The sequence below is a fragment of the Somniosus microcephalus genome, unplaced genomic scaffold (genome assembly GCF_052327205.1).
Source record: "Somniosus microcephalus isolate GS21.2 unplaced genomic scaffold, FLI_Smic_1.0 unresolved_chr1, whole genome shotgun sequence".
Lineage (NCBI taxonomy): Eukaryota > Metazoa > Chordata > Chondrichthyes > Squaliformes > Somniosidae > Somniosus > Somniosus microcephalus.
In genome coordinates this window covers 124837948-124856000 of record NW_028225179.1, presented here as the reverse complement: position 1 = coordinate 124856000, position 18053 = coordinate 124837948, and the positions used below count along the sequence as shown (strand labels likewise).

At 49.6% G+C, this 18053-nt stretch overlaps 1 protein-coding gene across 1 annotated transcript in view; it reads left to right on the top strand.

The window, feature by feature from the left end:
* The window catches only part of LOC147095804 (uncharacterized), a 206004-nt gene that overhangs the window by 85693 nt on the left and 102258 nt on the right, over positions 1–18053 (top strand). Inside the window, exons 15-21 of the mRNA XM_085973720.1 lie at positions 699–812; positions 1551–1670; positions 5169–5321; positions 8170–8398; positions 9518–9719; positions 13150–13303; positions 17499–17683. Of these exons, the coding sequence (XP_085829846.1) occupies positions 699–812; positions 1551–1670; positions 5169–5321; positions 8170–8398; positions 9518–9719; positions 13150–13303; positions 17499–17683 (1157 nt within the window). The remainder of the gene's footprint in view (positions 1–698; positions 813–1550; positions 1671–5168; positions 5322–8169; positions 8399–9517; positions 9720–13149; positions 13304–17498; positions 17684–18053) is intronic.

The following is an 18053-nucleotide window of genomic DNA, read 5'->3' as shown; positions in this document are numbered from 1 at the left end:
AGGAGGGAGGTAGGGAGGGAAGAGGAGATGAGGGGGAGGAGGGAGAGAGGGAAGAGGAAGGGGAGGAGGTGGAGGGAGAAAGGGAAGAGGGAGGGGGAGGAGGTGAAGGGAAGGACATTCATCCTGCTCTTGGTAACTCAAACCTAATTAAATTCACCTCAGTATCTTGCTGTGAGTACGTCATCAAGGAGACATTACAGAGGCAGCTTTATTAAACATTTAATTTGTGCTGTAATGCCTAGGAGTGTTGGATGAAGCAATGCTTAGGCGGGGCTTTACTCTGTATCTAACCCGTGCTGTACCTGCCCTGGGAGTGTTTGATGGGACAGTGTAGAGGGAGCTTTACTCTGTATCTAACCCGTGCTGTACCTGTCCTGGGAGTGTTTGATGCATAGGCTCTTTCACTGATCCTTCAGTGTTCTCCCCTAACTTGCCTTTCCCCTACTGTCCACTCTTTGCTCTGTTAACCAGTTTGAGCCATTTATTGCATTAAAGTCACTATATAAATCTAAGCACGTGTTGTAGAGAGGGCAGTACGCGGAGAGCAGATCTGGAGAGACCGTGCGGCTGTCCCTCCGGGGGAGGGTGGGTCACATGGGTGCGGGACCGCCCTCGATGGCAGGACGATGGGCGCTGCCAGCTGGTCACCCAGGTAACGGTCCTTGAGTAACTCTTTTGTTTTGTGTTCTTTGCACTAGGCCAGAACTGCCAGATAAATCAAGACGACTGCCTCTCCAACCCCTGTTTGAACAAGGGTCAGTGCGTCGACGGCATTGCCAGCTACCTGTGCCAATGCGAGCTTCCCTACACAGGTACGCCAGCGCTTCCAATTGTTGGCCCTCGACCAGTGTTCGCTTTTAATCGGTCCTCATAGCTTTGCAACGGCTTTGTGGGTAACTGCACCTGGTGTGTTATGAGGCATGCAGACCGGAGGTGGGGAGCGGGGGTGGGGTGCTGCCTGTCTGTTTTTTGTCATTGCCCACCGAATCCCAAAGGTCAGCCACCCAATTAGTTGTGAGTTTAGTTTGTGGCAGGTATTAATTGTTCAGGGTCTCTGGCTTGAGGTACACACCGGGCACCAGGTACGTATCACAAGGAGCTGATACGCTAATCTTTGCCGATTATATACAGAGATTCTCACTATGGGTTAAGCAGCCAGTTTCATGGTCTGTTACTGATTTGTGGGCTGGACTCATTGGCAATAAAACTGTGGTGCAGTTCTGGAGGCTGGTTTAGGGTCATCCTTTGATTAAGGTGGTCCTGTGGTTAGGGTGGTCTTTTGATTTGGGTGGTCCTTTGAGACTTGGGTGGTCCATTGAGATTTGGGTGGTCCTTTGATAAGGCTGATCTGGTGGTTAGGGTGGTTCAGTGCTTCGGGTGCTTCTGAGGATAGTGTATTCCTGTGGTTAGGCTGATCCTGTGGTTAGAGTGAACCTTGCATTACCATAGTCCAGATAGGAGAGTTCCTGAGTGTGATTGTACAAGGCAGCTTCTGCTGTCTCAATAATACCAGGAGTTAGTCAATTTTCCCAAACTTGTTTTTCTTGCAGGCCCCCACTGCGAGACACTACTCGCCCCTTGTGCTCAGGACCCTTGTAAAAATGGTGGCACTTGCATTGAGTCAGCGGACTACCTGGCGTTCTCCTGCGTGTGCCCAGGTGGATGGAAAGGTGTGGTAATTCATTTTATTTCATTCCCCATTCCACAATCTCCAGAGACCGTGGAAGTGAAGCCCTCTCGTGGTTGGTTCCTAATCAACACATGCGTCCCATGCCAAGAACAAAGGTCCCAATGTCATTGGTCACGTGACCTGCTGTCCCATCTCCTCTGAATCGGCGACAAGCAAATGTGTGACGTATCCATTAGCAACTCTTGGAAGTCGGCAAAATAAGTAAGAGCATGAAAACATTTCCAGAGCAGGAGCAGCATGGGTTAGATACAGAGTAATGCTCCCTCTACACTGTCCCATCAAACACTCCCAGGGCAGGTACAGCACGGGTTAGATACAGAGTAATGCTCCCTCTACACTGTCCCGTCAAACACTCCCAGGTCAGGGACAGCACGGTTTAGATACAGAGTAAAGCTCCCTCTACACTGTCCCTTCAAACACTCCAAGGGCAGGTACAGCACGGATTAGATACAGAGTAAAGCTCCCTCTACACTGTCCCGTCAAACACTCCCAGGGCAGGTACAGCACAGGTTAGATACAGAGTAAAGCTCCCTCTACACTTTCCCATCAAACACTCCCAGGGCAGGTACAGCATGGGTTAGATACACAGTAAAGCTCCCTCTACACTGTCCCATCAGACACTCCCAGGACAGGTACAGCACGGGTTAGATACAGAGTAAAGCCCCTCTACACTGTCCCATCAAACACTCCCAGGACAGGTACAGCACAGGTTAGATACAGAGTAAAGCTCCCTCTACACTGTCCCATCAAACACTCCCAGGGCAGGTACAGCACGGGTTAGATACAGAGTAAAGCTCCCTCTACACTGTCCCATCAAACACTCCCAGGGCAGGTACAGCACGGGTTAGATACAGAGTAAAGCTCCCTCTACACTGTCCCATCAAACACTCCCAGGGCAGGTACAGCACAGGTTAGATACAGAGTAAAGCTCCCTCTACACTGTCCCATCAGACACTCCCAGGACAGGTACAGCACGGGTTAGATACAGAGTAAAGCTCCCTCTACACTGCCCCATCAAACACTCCCAGGGCAGGTACAGCACGGGGTTAGATACAGAGTAAAGCTCCCTCTACACTGTTCCATCAAACACTCCCAGGGCAGGTACAGCACGGGGTTAGATACAGAATGCTATGACTTTTGTTTGCCAACCTGTGGCTGCCCTCTCTGGCTTGGGTAATTGGGATTGCCTCTGTGGAAAGTGTGTGCACCCCATATCATTACAACAGTGACTACACTCCAAAAGAAGTTCATTGGTTGTAAAATGCTTATAATGTCATAAAATTATAGAAATTTACAGCACTGAAGGAGGCCATTTGGCCCATTGTGACTGTGCCGGCCGAAAAAGAGCTTTCCAGCCTAATCCCACTTTCCAGCTCTTGGCCTGTAGCCTTGTAGGTTACAGAACTTCAAGTGAATAGCCAAGTATTTTTTTAATGTGATGAGGGTTTCTGCCTCTACCACCCTTTCAGGCAGTGAGTCCCAGACCCCCACCACCTCTGGGTGAACAAAGTTCTCCTCAACTCCCCTCTAATCCTTCTACCAATTACTTTAAATCTAGGGCCCCTGGTTATTGACCTCTCTGCTAGGGGAAATAGGTCCTTCCTATCCACTCTATCTAGGCCCCTCATAATTTTATACACCTCAATTTGGTCTCCCCTCAGCCTCCTCTGTTCCAAAGAAATCAACCCCAGCCTATCCAATCTTTCCTCATAGCTAAAATTCTCCAGTCCCGGCAATATCCTCGTAAATCTCCTCTGTACCTTCTTGAAGGTCATGGAAGGCGCTATATAAATGCAAGTCTTTCTTTCTTTCATATCGAGCAAACAGAAACTTTATATATGTCGATTTCTTAGTAAGTTGATTTGGAAACTGTGAAGTATGAGGTATGGCCTTCCATACACTGTCAGACACTCGGTTCAGTACCCAGTTTGCTGAGTTCACTTATCTCAGGAGAGATGCTACAACTGATTTGGATGAGGGGACCCAATGTAATGTATCCAAGTTTGCTGATAATACAAAGCTAGGTGGCAATGTAAGTTGTGAGGAGGATGCAAGGAGGCTTCAAGGGGATATAGACAGGCTAAGTGAGTGGGCAAGAACATGGCAAATGGAATATAATGTGGAGAAATGTGAAGTTATCCACATTGGTAGGAAAAATAGAAAAGCAGAATATTTTTTAAATGGTGAGAGATTGGGGAAACGTTGGTGTTGAGAGAGACCTGGGTGTTCTTGTACATGAGTCACTGAAAGTTAACTTGCAGGTACAGCAAGCAATTAGGAAAGCAAATGGTATGTTGGCCTTTATTACAAGAGGATTTGAGTATAAGAGTAAAGACGTCTTACTGCAATTATATAGGGCCCTGGTGAGACCACACCTGGAGTATTGTGTACAGTTTTGGTCTCCTTACCTAAGGAAGGATATACTTGCCATAGAGGGAGTGCAACGAAGGTTCACCAGACTGGTTCCTGGGATGGGGGGATTGTCCTATGAGGAGAGGTTGAGTAGACTAGGCCTATATTCTCTGGAGTTTAGAAGAATGAGAGTTGATCTCATTGAAACATACAAAATTCTTACAGGGCTTGACAGGGTAGATGCAGGGAGGATGTTTCCCCTGGCTGGGGAATCTAGAACCAGGAGTCACAGTCTCAGAATAAGGGGTCGGCCATTTAGGACTGAGATGAGGAGAAATTTCTTCACTCAGAGGGTGGTGAATCTTTGGAATTCTCTACCCCAGAGGTCTATGGAGGCTCAGTCATTGAGTATATTCAAGACTGAGATCGATAGATTTTTGAATATTAAGGGAATCAAGGGCTATGGGGGTAGTGCAAGAAAGTGGAAATGAGGTAGAAGATCAGCCATGATCTTACTGAATGGTGGAGCAGGCTCGAGGGGCCAAATGGCCAACTCCTGCTCCTGTTTCTTATGTTCTTATGTTCTAACTGGCCTCAGATTAAATGAGTTTAAGGAGAGAGGGGAAAATAATCAGTCACGGTCCAGTAAACCCTGGCTGGGAAGTGCACGTGTGTGGATATAAGGTACAGCTACAGTCAGTACAACATGGTGAAGTACCCCCTGACACTTACTGCCTTGGCTCATAGGAACAGGAGGAGGCCATTCAGCCTCTCAAGCCTATTTCGCCATTCAATTAGATCACGGCTGATCTGTATCTTAACTCCATCTCCCCGCCTTGGTTCCATGACCCTTAATACCCTTGGCCGAAAAAAGAATCTTATCAGTCTTGAAATTTTGAAATTTTCAATTGACCCCCCAGCCTCAACAGTTTTTTTGGGGGGGAGGGAGAGTTCCAGATTTCCACCACCCTTTGAGTGAAGAAATGCTTTCTGACAGCACTCATGAAGAATAACCACTCAGGTGAGGGACGAGAGGGCATCCCTGTGGAAACACCTTCAGGAGAGGCCGGAGTCAGAATTTGCAGGGAATTAAATACTAAAAGCAGCTGTAATTTTTTCTTTGCAGGACGGGTTTGTGAGGAGGACATTGATGAATGTGTCTCTATCCCCTGCCTCAATCAAGGGGTGTGCCAGAACTCAGATGGTGGGCACGTTTGCAAATGCCAACCAGGCTACACCGGCCGGCTATGTGAGGTGGACATCGATGACTGCTCACCCAGTAAGTGATGAGCCGGTCAGCTTGCCTTTCTTATCTCCCCGCAGTTTTCTCCTCTTCCTTCCCTCCCTCCCCACCCCCCCAGCATCCTGTCCCGCATACTGTTCTGGGACTGAAAGGTCAAGGCAGCAGCCTGTTCCTCGGCCACTACTGCTGCCATATTGAAAACGACATCTGATCAAGTAGCACAGATCAACTCGTCTTCTGATTTCCCACTCATACCCCCACGGCCTACATTATGAGCAAATGTGGGTGAGAATTAGATTAAACTACTCATGTCATTCCACACTGCAGCCCCTCCTCTTCCTCTCAGCTCCTTCCTCTCCCTCCCCTCATCTCCTCTCCTCTCCCCCTCCTCTCCCCTTCATCTCTGCTTCCTCTTCTCTTTCTCGCACCTCCCTCCTCTCCCCCTCCTCTCCCCTTCATCTCCGGTTCCTCGCCCTTCCCACTTCCCCTCCACTTCCCTCATCTCTCCCTTCATCTCTCCCTTCATCTATCCCCTCCTCCTCTCCCCCTCCTCTTCTCTTCCTCTCCCCTCCCACTTCCCCTCCTCTTCCCTCTCGTCCTCTTCTCTTCCTCTCCCCCTCTCCCCCTCCTCTCCTCCTCTGCATGGCAGCCAATTTGTGCACAGCAAGCTCCCACAAACAGCAATGAGATAAATAACCAGATAATCTGTTTTAATGATGTTGGTGGGGGGATAAAAAATTGAACATAACTCCCCTGCTCTTCTTTGAAATAGTGCCATGAAATCTTTCACATCCACCTGAAAGAGCAGACGGGGGCCTCGGTTTGACGGCACCTCCGACAGTGCAGCACTCCCTCGGCACTGCACTGGGAATGTCAGCCAAGATTCAGTGCTCAAGTCTCTGGAGTGGGACATGAACCCACCACCTTCTGGCCCAGAGGGGAGCGTGCTACCCACTGAGCCATGGCTGACCCCTGAGAAAACACTAGCTCAAACATGGGGGTCGTAGGCATTGACCTGTTGTCGGTGCTGTAACAGTCTCTGATTTCATACTTCAGTTATGTGGAGAGACTGGAGAAGCTAGGATTGTTCTCCTTGGACCAGGGAATGTTAAGGGGAGACCTAATAGAGATGTCCAAAATTATACGGTGTTTTAAGAAAATAAGAACATAAGAAATAGGAGCAGGAGTCGGCCATACGGCCCCTCGAGCCTGCTCCACCATTCAATAAGATCAGGGCTGATCTTCGACCTTAACTCCACTTTCCCGCCCAATCTCCATATCCCTCGATTCCCCTAGAGCCCAAAAATCTATCGCTCTCAGCCTTGAATATACTCAAAGACTCAGCATTCACAGCCCTCTGGGGCAGAGAATTCCAAAGATTCACAACCCTCTGAGTGAAGAAATTCCTCCTCATCTCAGTCTTAAATGGCCCACCCCTTTATCCTGAGACTACGGCCCCTGGTTCTAGACACTCCAGCCAGGGGAAACAACCTCTCAGCATCTACCCTGTCAATCCCCCTCAGAATCTTGTATGTTTTGATCGAGCAAGTCGGGAGAAACTGTTTCCCCTGGTAAGCGGGTCAGTAACCAGAGCACATATATTTAAAAATAATTGGCAAAAGAACTAGAGGGGAAATGAAGAGAATCTTTTTCACACCGAGAACTGTTGAGATCTGGAAGGGCGGTGGAAGCAGATTCCACAGGAAGTTTCAAAGGGCCATTGGTCATGTACTTGAAGAGGACTCATTTGCAGGGTTGTGGGGAGAAAGCTGGGGTGTGGGGCTAAATTGGGCAGCTCTTTCAAAGAGCCGACAAAGTCTCTTATTTCCTGATTATAAATTGTTGCTGAGGAGGGATTGGATACCATGGAGTGGCCCATCGTCCAAACTTGGGATGTTAGCAAGAATTACTGGGATGTTCAGGTCGACAGGACAGGACAACCAGTACTGGGGCATCAATCATTTTGATGATTACAGTACAACTAATTACAAGCAGTAATGAAGCAAAAGATGGATTGTACACCAATCCTTCAGAGAACAGGAGATCATGTGTCGAAACTGTTTGTTCTGTACTCCTGTTTCTCACTCTTCCCCCTTAAGACCACATCTTTAGTATTGTGTACAGTTTTGGTCGCCTTATCTGAGGAAGGATGTTCTTGCCATGGAGGGAGTGCAGCGAAGATTCACCAGACTGATACCTGGGATGGCAGGAATGACGTATGAGGGGAGATTGGGTCGATTAGGCTTATATTCGCTAGAGTTTAGAAGAATGAGAGGGGATCTCATTGAAACTTATAAAATTCTAACAGGACTAGACAGACTAGATGCAGGAAGGATGTTCCCGATGGTCGGGGAGTCCAGAACCAGGGGTCACAGTCTAAAGATAAGGGGTAAGCCATTTAGGACAGAGATGAGGAGGAATTTCTTCACCCAGACAGTGGTGAACCTGTGGAATTCTCTACCACAGAAGGCAGTTGAGGCCAATTCATTAAATATATTCAAGAAGGAGTTAGATATATTTCTTAAGGCTAAAGGGATCAAGGGATATGGGGAGAAAGCAGGGACAGGGTACTGAATTTGGATGATCAGCCATGATCTCATTAAATGGCGGAGCAGGCTCGAGGGGCCGAATGGCCGACTCCTGCTCCTATCTTCTATGTTTCTATATTAAGGCAGGACCCCAACTCCACGACCATGTCGCCATCCACCCTTAGCCAATCAGTGACACTGTAGACCCTGTAACCCATATATGGGCACGCTTCCATTTTGTTGCTCCCCGACTCTTTTCAGCAGTTTTGCAGTAAGACAGTTTAGGATAACATGCTGAGGGGGTGTGGGGAAGAGAGTAAAAGGAGACGTAACCTCCTGATATCCTTTGCTCCTAGACCCGTGCCACAATGGTGGCTCCTGCGAGGACCAAGTAGGCTCCATGGTGTGCTCCTGTCCAGCGGGGTTCGCCGGCGAGCGTTGCCAGGACGACGTCGACGAATGCACCAGCGACCCGTGCCAGAACGGGGCCGCCTGCAACGACTATGTTGATGGGTACACCTGCAGCTGCCCGCTGGGGTACGACGGCATCCACTGTGAGAACGACATTCCGGACTGCACCCCGAGGTACGGGTAACCGATCACGGGCACCGGTGAACAAACTTACATTTACACAGCACCTTTCACCATCTCAGGATATCCCAAAGTGCTTCACAGCCAATGAAGTACTTTTTTGAAGTGTAGTCACTGTTGTAATGTGGGAAAGGCAGCTGCCAATTTGTGCACAGCAAGCTCCCACAAACAGTATTGTGATGATGACCAGATAATTTGTTTTCAGTGATGTTGTTTGAGGGGTAAGTATTGTCCAGGACTCCCCTGCTCATCTTCGAATAGTGCCATGGGATATTTTACATCCACCTGAGAGGGCAGATGGGGCCTCATCCGAAAGATGGCACCTCCGACAGTGCAGCACTCGCCCAGCACTACACTGGGAGTGTCAGCCTGGATTATGGGCTCAAGTCCCTGGAGTGGGACTTAAACTGACGACCTCCTGACTCAGAGGCGAGAGCGCCACCCACTGAACCACGGCTCACACCGTATAGACAAACTGATGCACTGTGACCTTGAGCCTCAAATGGCCAAGGTGGTTGAGTTTAGCGGGCAATCTGTTCTTGGCTGCTCTGGGGCTGAGCGGCCAGGAAAACCCGGAGGCTTTCCTTACGCCCCCGGGCCCTGCTTAAGGAATTTGAAAGGGTGCCGCCTTCGTTCAGAGAATTCGACCGCAGCCGTTGGTTGACCATTCCCGCCTCAGACAGGCCACATTCAAAGCCAGGCTTCTGGGTGCCCCAGGTGCCCATTCCTTCAGTGTCTGCTGGGCAGAGAGACTCAGCCCCAGCACTTTGAAACATCCTCCACCCCCCAGATTAAAGTGCCAGGGAGTGGAGAAACTAAGGGGGTGGTGGGTGCAGAGCGGTGGGAAGGGGCGGGGGAGGAGGCCTTATCTTGTTGTACAATTTCTACAGCGCCAGCGATCTGCCAACTACCGCAGGGGTCTTGGTGCGGACCGCTTCAGTGGGGCAGGGGGGGGTCTTACTGTATTACTGTGGCCAAGGAATGGTCTGCACCCGAAACATTGGGAGCAATTTTAAACTACCCCATTCGTCGGAAAACTGATGTCAGAGCCCACACGCACGTGCGCCCGCCCGAACCCGCTGTCTCATCGAGAGCCTTTTTTAAATTCCGCAGCTCGTGTCTGAACGGAGGTACGTGTGTCGACCAAATCGCCAACTTCTCCTGCCATTGCCCGGCCGGCTTTGCGGGCCACTACTGCCAGCAGGAAATAAACGAGTGCGACTCGCAGCCCTGTCTGAACGGAGGCACCTGCCAGGACGGCTATGGGGCCTACAAGTGCTCCTGCGCGCAGGGCTACTCCGGCAACAACTGTCAGGTAACGAGGCGGCGGAGGAAATGGAGGATCTGCCAGTCGCTGGGACGGATTAAGGCGGCCGCTCCTGAGGTCGCAAAGGCCGGGTGCGTTCTCGGTCCGGTGGCTCATTAGGAGCAGGAGTCGGCCATACGGCCCCTCGAGCCTGCTCCGCCATTCAATAAGATCATGGCTGATCATCGACCCCAACTCCACTTTCTCCCTCCCCTTTCCCCATATCCCTGATTCCCCTAGAGTCCAAAAATCTATCGATCTCAGCCTTGAATATACTCAAAGACTCCGCATTCACAGCCCTCTGGGGCAGAGAATTCCAAAGATTCACAACCCTCTGAGTGAAGAAATTCCTCCTCATCTCAGTCCTAAATGGCCGACCCCTTATCCTGAGACTGTGACCCCTGGTTCTAGGCTCTCCAGCCAGGGGAAACAACCTCTCAGCATCGACCCTGTCAAGCCCTCTAAGAATTCAATTAGATCATGGCTGGTCTGCACCCCAACTCCATTTACCCGCCTCTGCACACGTGCGGACTTTATAGTCTTCTGTGGCCATTTTGTCCCATGGACGTGCGATTAAAACCAAGATTACCTGGGATTAATATTTTTTTAATTGCAAGATTAATCGTAATTTTTTTTTTAAATCGCTTGACGCCTAATTAAAAACCTTTTAGCCTGACTTCCATTCGTGCTCCACATTTCCTCATTTTTATCTTGCGCTTCCCCCCCCTCCCAAACCCCTCCCGGTATTGAACCCTTGACCACCGTGAAGGATTTCCCTGTCAAATCCTTTCATAGTCTTTGAAACTCGACGTCTCCTCTTTTCCAAAGAAAACACATGCAACTTCCTTAGGTTTTCCTCACAACGTGATCTTCTGATAGGCTTGGTGCAAAAGACCATATCCTGTTTGGCGGTGGAGGCCTTCCAGCCCTCCGATATCACCGTGCATCGCAATGCTGTGCTCGTCAAGGTATAATGGGAGGCGCTTGGCGTGAACAGAATGATGGCTCCACCAGTAATGTGGGGGGTGTAACGTCAAGTCACTTAAAGGTTATCATCAGGGATATGTTTTGATGGTTGCTGTTTCCTTCAGTGCTGCAGGCTCATTAATCTATTACACATACGAACATACGCATTAGGAGCAGGAGCAGGCCACGCGGCCCCTCGAGCCTGCTCTGCCATTCAATAAGATCATGGCTGATCCGATTACTCCACATTCCCGTCTTCCCCCGATAACCTTTCACCCCCCTTGCTGATCAAGAATCTCTCTACCTCTGCCTTAAAAATATTCAAAGACTGCTTCCAGCGCCCTCTGAGGAACAGAGTTCCAAAACTCACGACCCTCTGGGAGAAAAAAGTTCTCCTCATCTCTGTCTTAAATGGGCGACCCCTTATTTTTAAACAGTGACCCCTAGTTCTAGAGTCCCCCACAAGAGGAAACATCCTCTCCACATCCACCCTGTCCAGACCCCTCAGGATCTTATGTGGTTCAATCAAGTCACCTCTGACTCTTCTAAACTCCAGCGGATACAAGCCCAGCCTGTCCAACCTTTCCTCATAAGATAGGATCTACCTGGCACATTAACCAACTGTGACTAATGCTGTTTATTTTTCAAAATACCTCACTCGCAGAAACTTCAGCCGCCCGGACCTGTTCTGCCATTCAGTTAGATCGCAGCTGATCTTCACCTCGGCTCCATTTACCCGCCTGTGCGCCATATCCCTCGATACCCTTACCCAACAAAAAAAATCTAGCGATCTGTCGTGAAACCTCCAATTGACCCCCAGCCTTTTCAGGGGAGGGGAAGAGAGTTCCAGCTTTCCACTACCCTTTGTGTGAAGAAGTGCTTCCTGACATCATTCTTGAGCGGCCTTGTTCTAATTTTAAGGTTATGTCCCCGCGTCCTGGACTCCCCGCCCGAGGAATTAGTTTCATTGTATCCTATCGGCTCCTTTGATCATATTAATGACCGTGACCAGTTCACCCCTCAATCTCCTATACTTGAGGGCGATTGGTATGTAAACGCACTACCCCATAGAGAGCAGGACGGTTCCAGGTTCCACCTGAATTTCAGCTGTCGGCTCATCTCAGCCAGGGTACTACAGCTCGGCCTCAGTGACCCTTGGCCGGAAAGGGGGGCAGGGGGTACATCCGCCAGGGGGGTTTTCTGTTCCTGACGGCCAGGTGGTGACTAGCCCGGGAAGCGCGTGCACGCCAATGCTGCGCGATGACGGGAGCGCGGGCCCCGCTGCCGAGGCCTCACGGCGGTGGGAATCCTGCCCACGCCCGCGGTCTCAGCTCGTAGGCGGGCGATGGCCAGCCGAGCAAGACCCCGGAGGCAACCAGCGTCGAGGAACCACTCCCCAGTAAGAGACCACACCTTCTGGACAAAGTATGGGAAAGCACCCATGTTTAAACAAAAGGTTCCAATCCAAAATTCACACAGAGCACCGATTCATTGTGTTTTATCAGGTAGATTCAAACTTGTCAACAGCAACAACAACTTGCATCAATATAGCGCCTTTAACATAATGAACCCTCCCAAGGCGCTTCACAGGTGGAGCCATCGTCCCGTTCACACCAAGCACCTCCCAGTATTCCTGGATGACCGTGAGATTCCGATGCGTGGTGTAGGAGATTGAGGGGTGAACTGGTCACGGTTTTTAAAATGATCAAAGGAGTCGATAGGATACAGTGAAACTAATTCCTCGGGCGGGGGCAGTCCAGAACAAGGGAGCATAACCTTAAAATTAGACCTAGGACGTTCGAGGGTGATGTCAGGAAGCACTTCTTCACACAAAGGGTAGTGGAAATCTGGATATCGGAGCACTGGATGGCCTCCAGCACCAAAACAAGGTGCGGTCTTTTGCACCAAGCCTATCAGGAGGTCAAGTTGTCAGCAGTATGATCAGGGAGGATGGCTGTTGTGTAGTTGTAATGAGAGAATCACAGAATCTTACAGCACCGAAGGAGGTCACTCGGCCTATTGTGCCTGTGCCGGCTCTTTGAAAGAGCGATCCAATTAGTCCCACTCCCCCCCCCCCCCCCCCCTGCTCTTTCCCCGTAGCCCTGCACATTTTTTTCCTTTTCTAGTATTTATCCAACTCCCTTTTGAAAGTTGCTATTGAATCTGCTTCCACCGCCCTTTCAGGCAGCACATTCCAGATCACAACAACTCGCTGCATAAAAAATAAAATTCTCATCTTCCCCCTTCGGCTTTTTTGCCAATGATCTTAATTAGCGAAATATAAACTGTGGAACTCCTCACGCCTCTTCCTCTTTCAAAGCCAAGCATGGTGTCACCCAATGACGATTTCTTGAGCTTCTCTCGTACTGTGTCAACATTGGCCCTGGGGCTTGTCCTGCACCACAGCCCCTTCACCCAGCCTGCCTGAGCCAACACCGGTCTGTCGTTCACTGTTCCTTTCTTTAACCCGTAGACTCTGATAAACTGGTGTGACAAACCCGTGTGCAAGAACGATGGCAAGTGTGTGCAAGTGGGCACGACCTTCCACTGTGAGTGCAAGACCGGCTGGTCGGGTCTTTACTGCGATGTGCCTAAAGTGTCCTGCGAGGTCGCTGCCGGCAAGTTGGGTAAGTGCTTGGGAAATAGTTAAATCCCAGTTATTTCTGCTCAGTGCACTGTTAGCTGTGGAATAATAGCGTACTCGACACTGGCCGTGGTTTGAGGAGACGGAGGGGGCAAGATTGTGAAAGAACTTGAAGGGAGAGAGAGGAGATGAACAGGATCAATAGGGCTGGTTGAGAGAAAGAAGACTGGATAATATCACCGTGAGGGATGTATGAGAGAGAGAGGAGGTCTGGGCAGGTGATGACAGGGGTCGGGTGAAAGAGAGAGAGAGGAGACTGGGCAGGTGATAGGGGTCGGGTGAAAGAGAGAGAGAGAGAGGGGTCTGGGCAGGTGATGACAGGGGTCGGGTGAAAGAGAGAGAGAGAGAGAGAGAGAGAGAGGGGTCTGGGCAGGTGATGGGGGTCAGGTGAAAGAGAGAGAGAGAGAGAGAGAGGAGGTCTGGGCAGGTGATGACAGGGGTCGGGTGAAAGGGAGAAAGAGAGAGAGAGAGAGAGGGGTCTGGGCAGGTGATAGGGGTCGGGTGAAACAGAGAGAGAGAGAGAGATAGAGGAGACTGGGTAAGATCACGGTGGGGCTGGGCAGGAGACAGTAGGACCAGGAAGAGTAAGATTTAAGGTAATTGGCGATGAGGAGAATTTTTTTACACAGCGAGTTGTTGTGATCTGGAACACGCTGCCTGAAAGGGCGGTGGAAGCAGATTCAACAGTAACTTTTAAAAGGGAATTGGATAAATACTTGGACAGGAACATTTTGCAGGGTTACAGGGAAAGTTCCGGGAGAGTGGGACTAATCGGAGAGCTCTTTCAAAGAGCCGGCACAGGCACAATGGGCCGAATGGCCTCCTTGTTTGCCATAAGATTCTATGATTCAATGATCAGGCTGGAAAAATGGAGATGAGAATGTCAGAATGGGAGTGGGCAAGAGAGAGGAGACTGGGCAAGATAATCATGGGGCAAAGTAATTATGGGGTAAGGGGCATGAGAAAGAGAGGAGCAGACTGGATATCTCTTTCTATCACTTTACTTCTGTGTCTATATCTTTCATTGTTTTACTCTCAGATGGATGGATAGATGGATAAAAAGATAGACACATGTCTCTTTATCTATGTCTGTCTTACTGGCTTTGTTCATGTGTATGTGTGTGTACATGCCTGTATCTCGTTGTCAGTCCCCCTCATATCAGGCCATTCTAAATAAGCACAAAAAGTACAGCACAGGTAGACATAGGAACAGGAGAAGGCCATTCAGCCCCTCGAGCTTGTTACGCCATTCAATGAGATCATGGCTGATCTGTATCTTAATGCCATCTACAACAACAACTTGTATTGAGACTTGGAGGCTCAGGTACATGGATCATTAAAATGTCATGAACAGGTACAGAAAATAATCAAAAGGGCTAATAGAATGCTGGCCTTTATATCTAGAGGACTAGAATACAAGCAGATAGAAGTTATGCTGCAAAACCCTGGTTAGACCACACCTGGAGTACAGTCAGCAGTTCTGGGCCCCACACCTTAGGAAGGATATATTGGCCTTGGAGGGAGTGCAGCGTAGGTTTACCAGAATGATACCCGGACTGCAAGGGTTAAGTTACGAGGAGCGATTACACAAATTAGGGTTGTATTCCCTAGAATTTAGAAGGTTAAGGGGTGATCTGATCGAAGTTTTCAGGATATTAAGGGGAACTGTTGGGGTAGATAGAGAGAAACTATTTCCGCTGGTTGGGGATTCTAGGATTAGGGGGCATAGTCTAAAAATTAGAGCCAGACCTTTCAGGAGTGAAATTAGGAAACACTTCTACACACAAAGGGTGGTAAATGTTTGGAACTCTCTTCCGCAAATGGCAATTGATGCTGGATCAGTTGTTAATTTTATATCGGAGATTGATAGATTTCTGTTAACCAAAGGTATATGGAGTTAGGTTGCAGATCAGCCATGATCTCATTGAATGGCGGAACAGGCTCGAGGGGCTGAATGGCCTCCTCCTGTTCCTATGTTCCTATTTATATAGCGCCTTTAATGTAGTAAAATGTCCCAAGGCGCTTCACAGGAATATTATAAGGCAAAAAATGGACATATGGACAACCATCAGAGTCACGGTTGCGTTTGTGTTCGACCAATTCCTATCAATTGATTCTTTGCACTGTTTCCTTCTGTCCGGACTTCAGCCCTCACCTCTGCTCACTCCAGGTAGACGGGTATGTGCTAAGGGCTGAAGTTGCCTCTGTAACAGTGACGGCACCGGCCTATTGAAAGCTGCGCAGGTAAAGGTGCCACCACAATGTGGAACTGGACCATGCAAACCGAGAGGGTCCCATTTCTGAGCCTTGGACTGTAATCGCAGCTGCAGAGATGCTAAAATTGGCCTCAGCACCCGAAAGTGACCCCTGCTGGATAGTACAAAAGCAAAATACAGCGGATGCTGGAAATCTGAAATAAAAACAGGAAATGCTGGAAATACTCAGCAGGTCAGGCAGCATCTGTGGGGAGAGAAACAGAGTTAACGTTTCAGGTCGATGACCCTTCGTCAGAACCGTGCTGACAAAGGGTCATCGACCTGAAACGTTAACTGTGTTTCTCTCTCCACAGATGCTGCCTGACCTGCTGAGTATTTCTAGCATATCCTGCTGGAGAGTACATGTGTGGGCAACAGGTGAGAACTAGACTGGGTTTCAGTGTGGTGCGCTCCCCATGGTCAAATAGTTAACGTTGGATATCTTGTGTCTTACACATGAGTAGTGGCTGTTTGGGCACTGTGCCAGTGAGTTTCTGGCAGCCATCCACTGTATGTCAGCTGTGACTCAGTGGGCAGCACTCTCGCCTTTGAGTCAGAAGGTTGTGGGTTCAGGTCGCACTCCAGGGACTTGAGCAGTAAATCCAGGCTGACACTCCAGTGCAGTGCTGAGGGAGCGCTGCAATGTTGGAGGTGCCGTCATTCTGAGACTTTAAACCGAGGCCCCGTCTGCTCTGTCGGGTGGACGTAGAAGATTCCCACGGCCATTATTTTGAAGAAGAGCAGGAGAATTTTCCCTGGTGTCCTGGCCAATATTTATCCCTCAACCAACATCACTGTAAAAAAAGATTATCTGATCATTATCATATTACAGCTTGTGGGAGCTTATTATTTGCAAATTTCACTGCCGCGTCTCCTACTTTACAACAGTGACTACATTTCAAAACCGTACTTCATTGGTTGTAAAGCGCTTTTGGGACGTCCTGAGGTTGTGAAAGGCGCCAAATAAATTAAGTCTTTAAGTGGTTTCATTAAACACATGGATATCAGTGTGATCAGGACTCAATTCTCTGTTGGGAATCAAACAACCCACCGCGTGATGTTGGGGATTTACTCCCGAACTGTCTAAGCTGTCCTTGGAGTATCAGCTGTGGCTCACTGGGTAGCACCCTTGCCCCTGCATCAGAAGGTTGTGGTTCAGGTCCCACTGCATGGAACTTGAAGCACATAAAGCTAGGCTGACATTCCAATGCAGTGCTGAGGGAGTGCTGCACTGTCAGAGATGCCGTCTTTCGGATGAGACATTAAACTTAGGCCCCATCTGTTCTCTCAGGTGGACGCAAAAGATCCCACGGCTGCTATTTTGAAGAAGAGTAGGAGAGTTATCCCCGGCCAATATTTATCCCTCAACCAGCGTAACAAAAACAAGATTATCTGGTCATTATCACATTGCTGTGTGTGGGAGCTTGCTGTGCGCAAATTGGCTGCCGCGTTTCCCACATTACGGTGGCATAGTGGTTAGCACTGTTGCCTCACAGCGCCAGGGACCCGGGTTCGAATCCGGCCTCGGGTGACTGTCTGTGTGGAGTTTGCACATTCTCCCCGTGTTTGCGTGGGTTTCCTCCGGGTGCTCCGGTTTCCTCCCACAGTCCAAAGATGTGCGGGTTAGGTTGATTGGCTATGATAAATTGACCCTTAGTGTTAGGGGGATTAAATATGTGGGGTTACGGGGATAGGGTGGGATATGTGTTGGTGTAGGGGTTACGGGGATCGGGTGGGATATGTGTCGGTGCAGGCTCGATGGGCCGAAATGGCCTCTATCTGCACTGTGGGGTTTCTGTGATTCTGTGATTACAACAGTGACTCCACTTCAAAAGTACTTCATTGGCTGTAAAGTGCTTCGAGACGTCCGGTGTTCATGAAAGGCGCTATATAAATGTGAGCTGTTCTTTTCTCTCCAACCAGGGGTGGATGTCATGCAGCTGTGCCAGAATGGCGGGAAGTGTATCGATGCGGGAAACTCCCATTACTGCCAGTGCCCAGTTGGATTTGAGGGCAGCTACTGCGAGACGCAGGTTAACGAGTGCCAGCACGACCCGTGTCAGAATGGAGCCACCTGCCTCGACTTAATCGCAAAGTATTCCTGCCAGGTACTGGGTCCCCGCCTCCCCTGGGCAGCTCCTCCCTGGTAAAAGCTGTAAATCTAGTCTGTTTAAATGTCTATGTATTTTCACCCATCACCCCCCTGTGCTCGCTGACCTACATTGGCTCCCAGTCCGGCAACACCTCGATTTTACAATTCTCATCGTCCTATTCAAATCCCTCCATGGCCTCGCCCCTCTCTATCTCGGTAATCTCCTCTAGCCCCACAACCCACCGAGATCTCTGCCCTCCTCCAATTCTGGCCTCTTGCGCATCCCTGATTTTCATCGCCCCACCCTTGGTGGCCGTGCCTTCAGCTGCCTGGGCCCTAAGCTCGGGAACTCTCTCCCTAAACATCTCCGCCTCTCCACCTCTCGC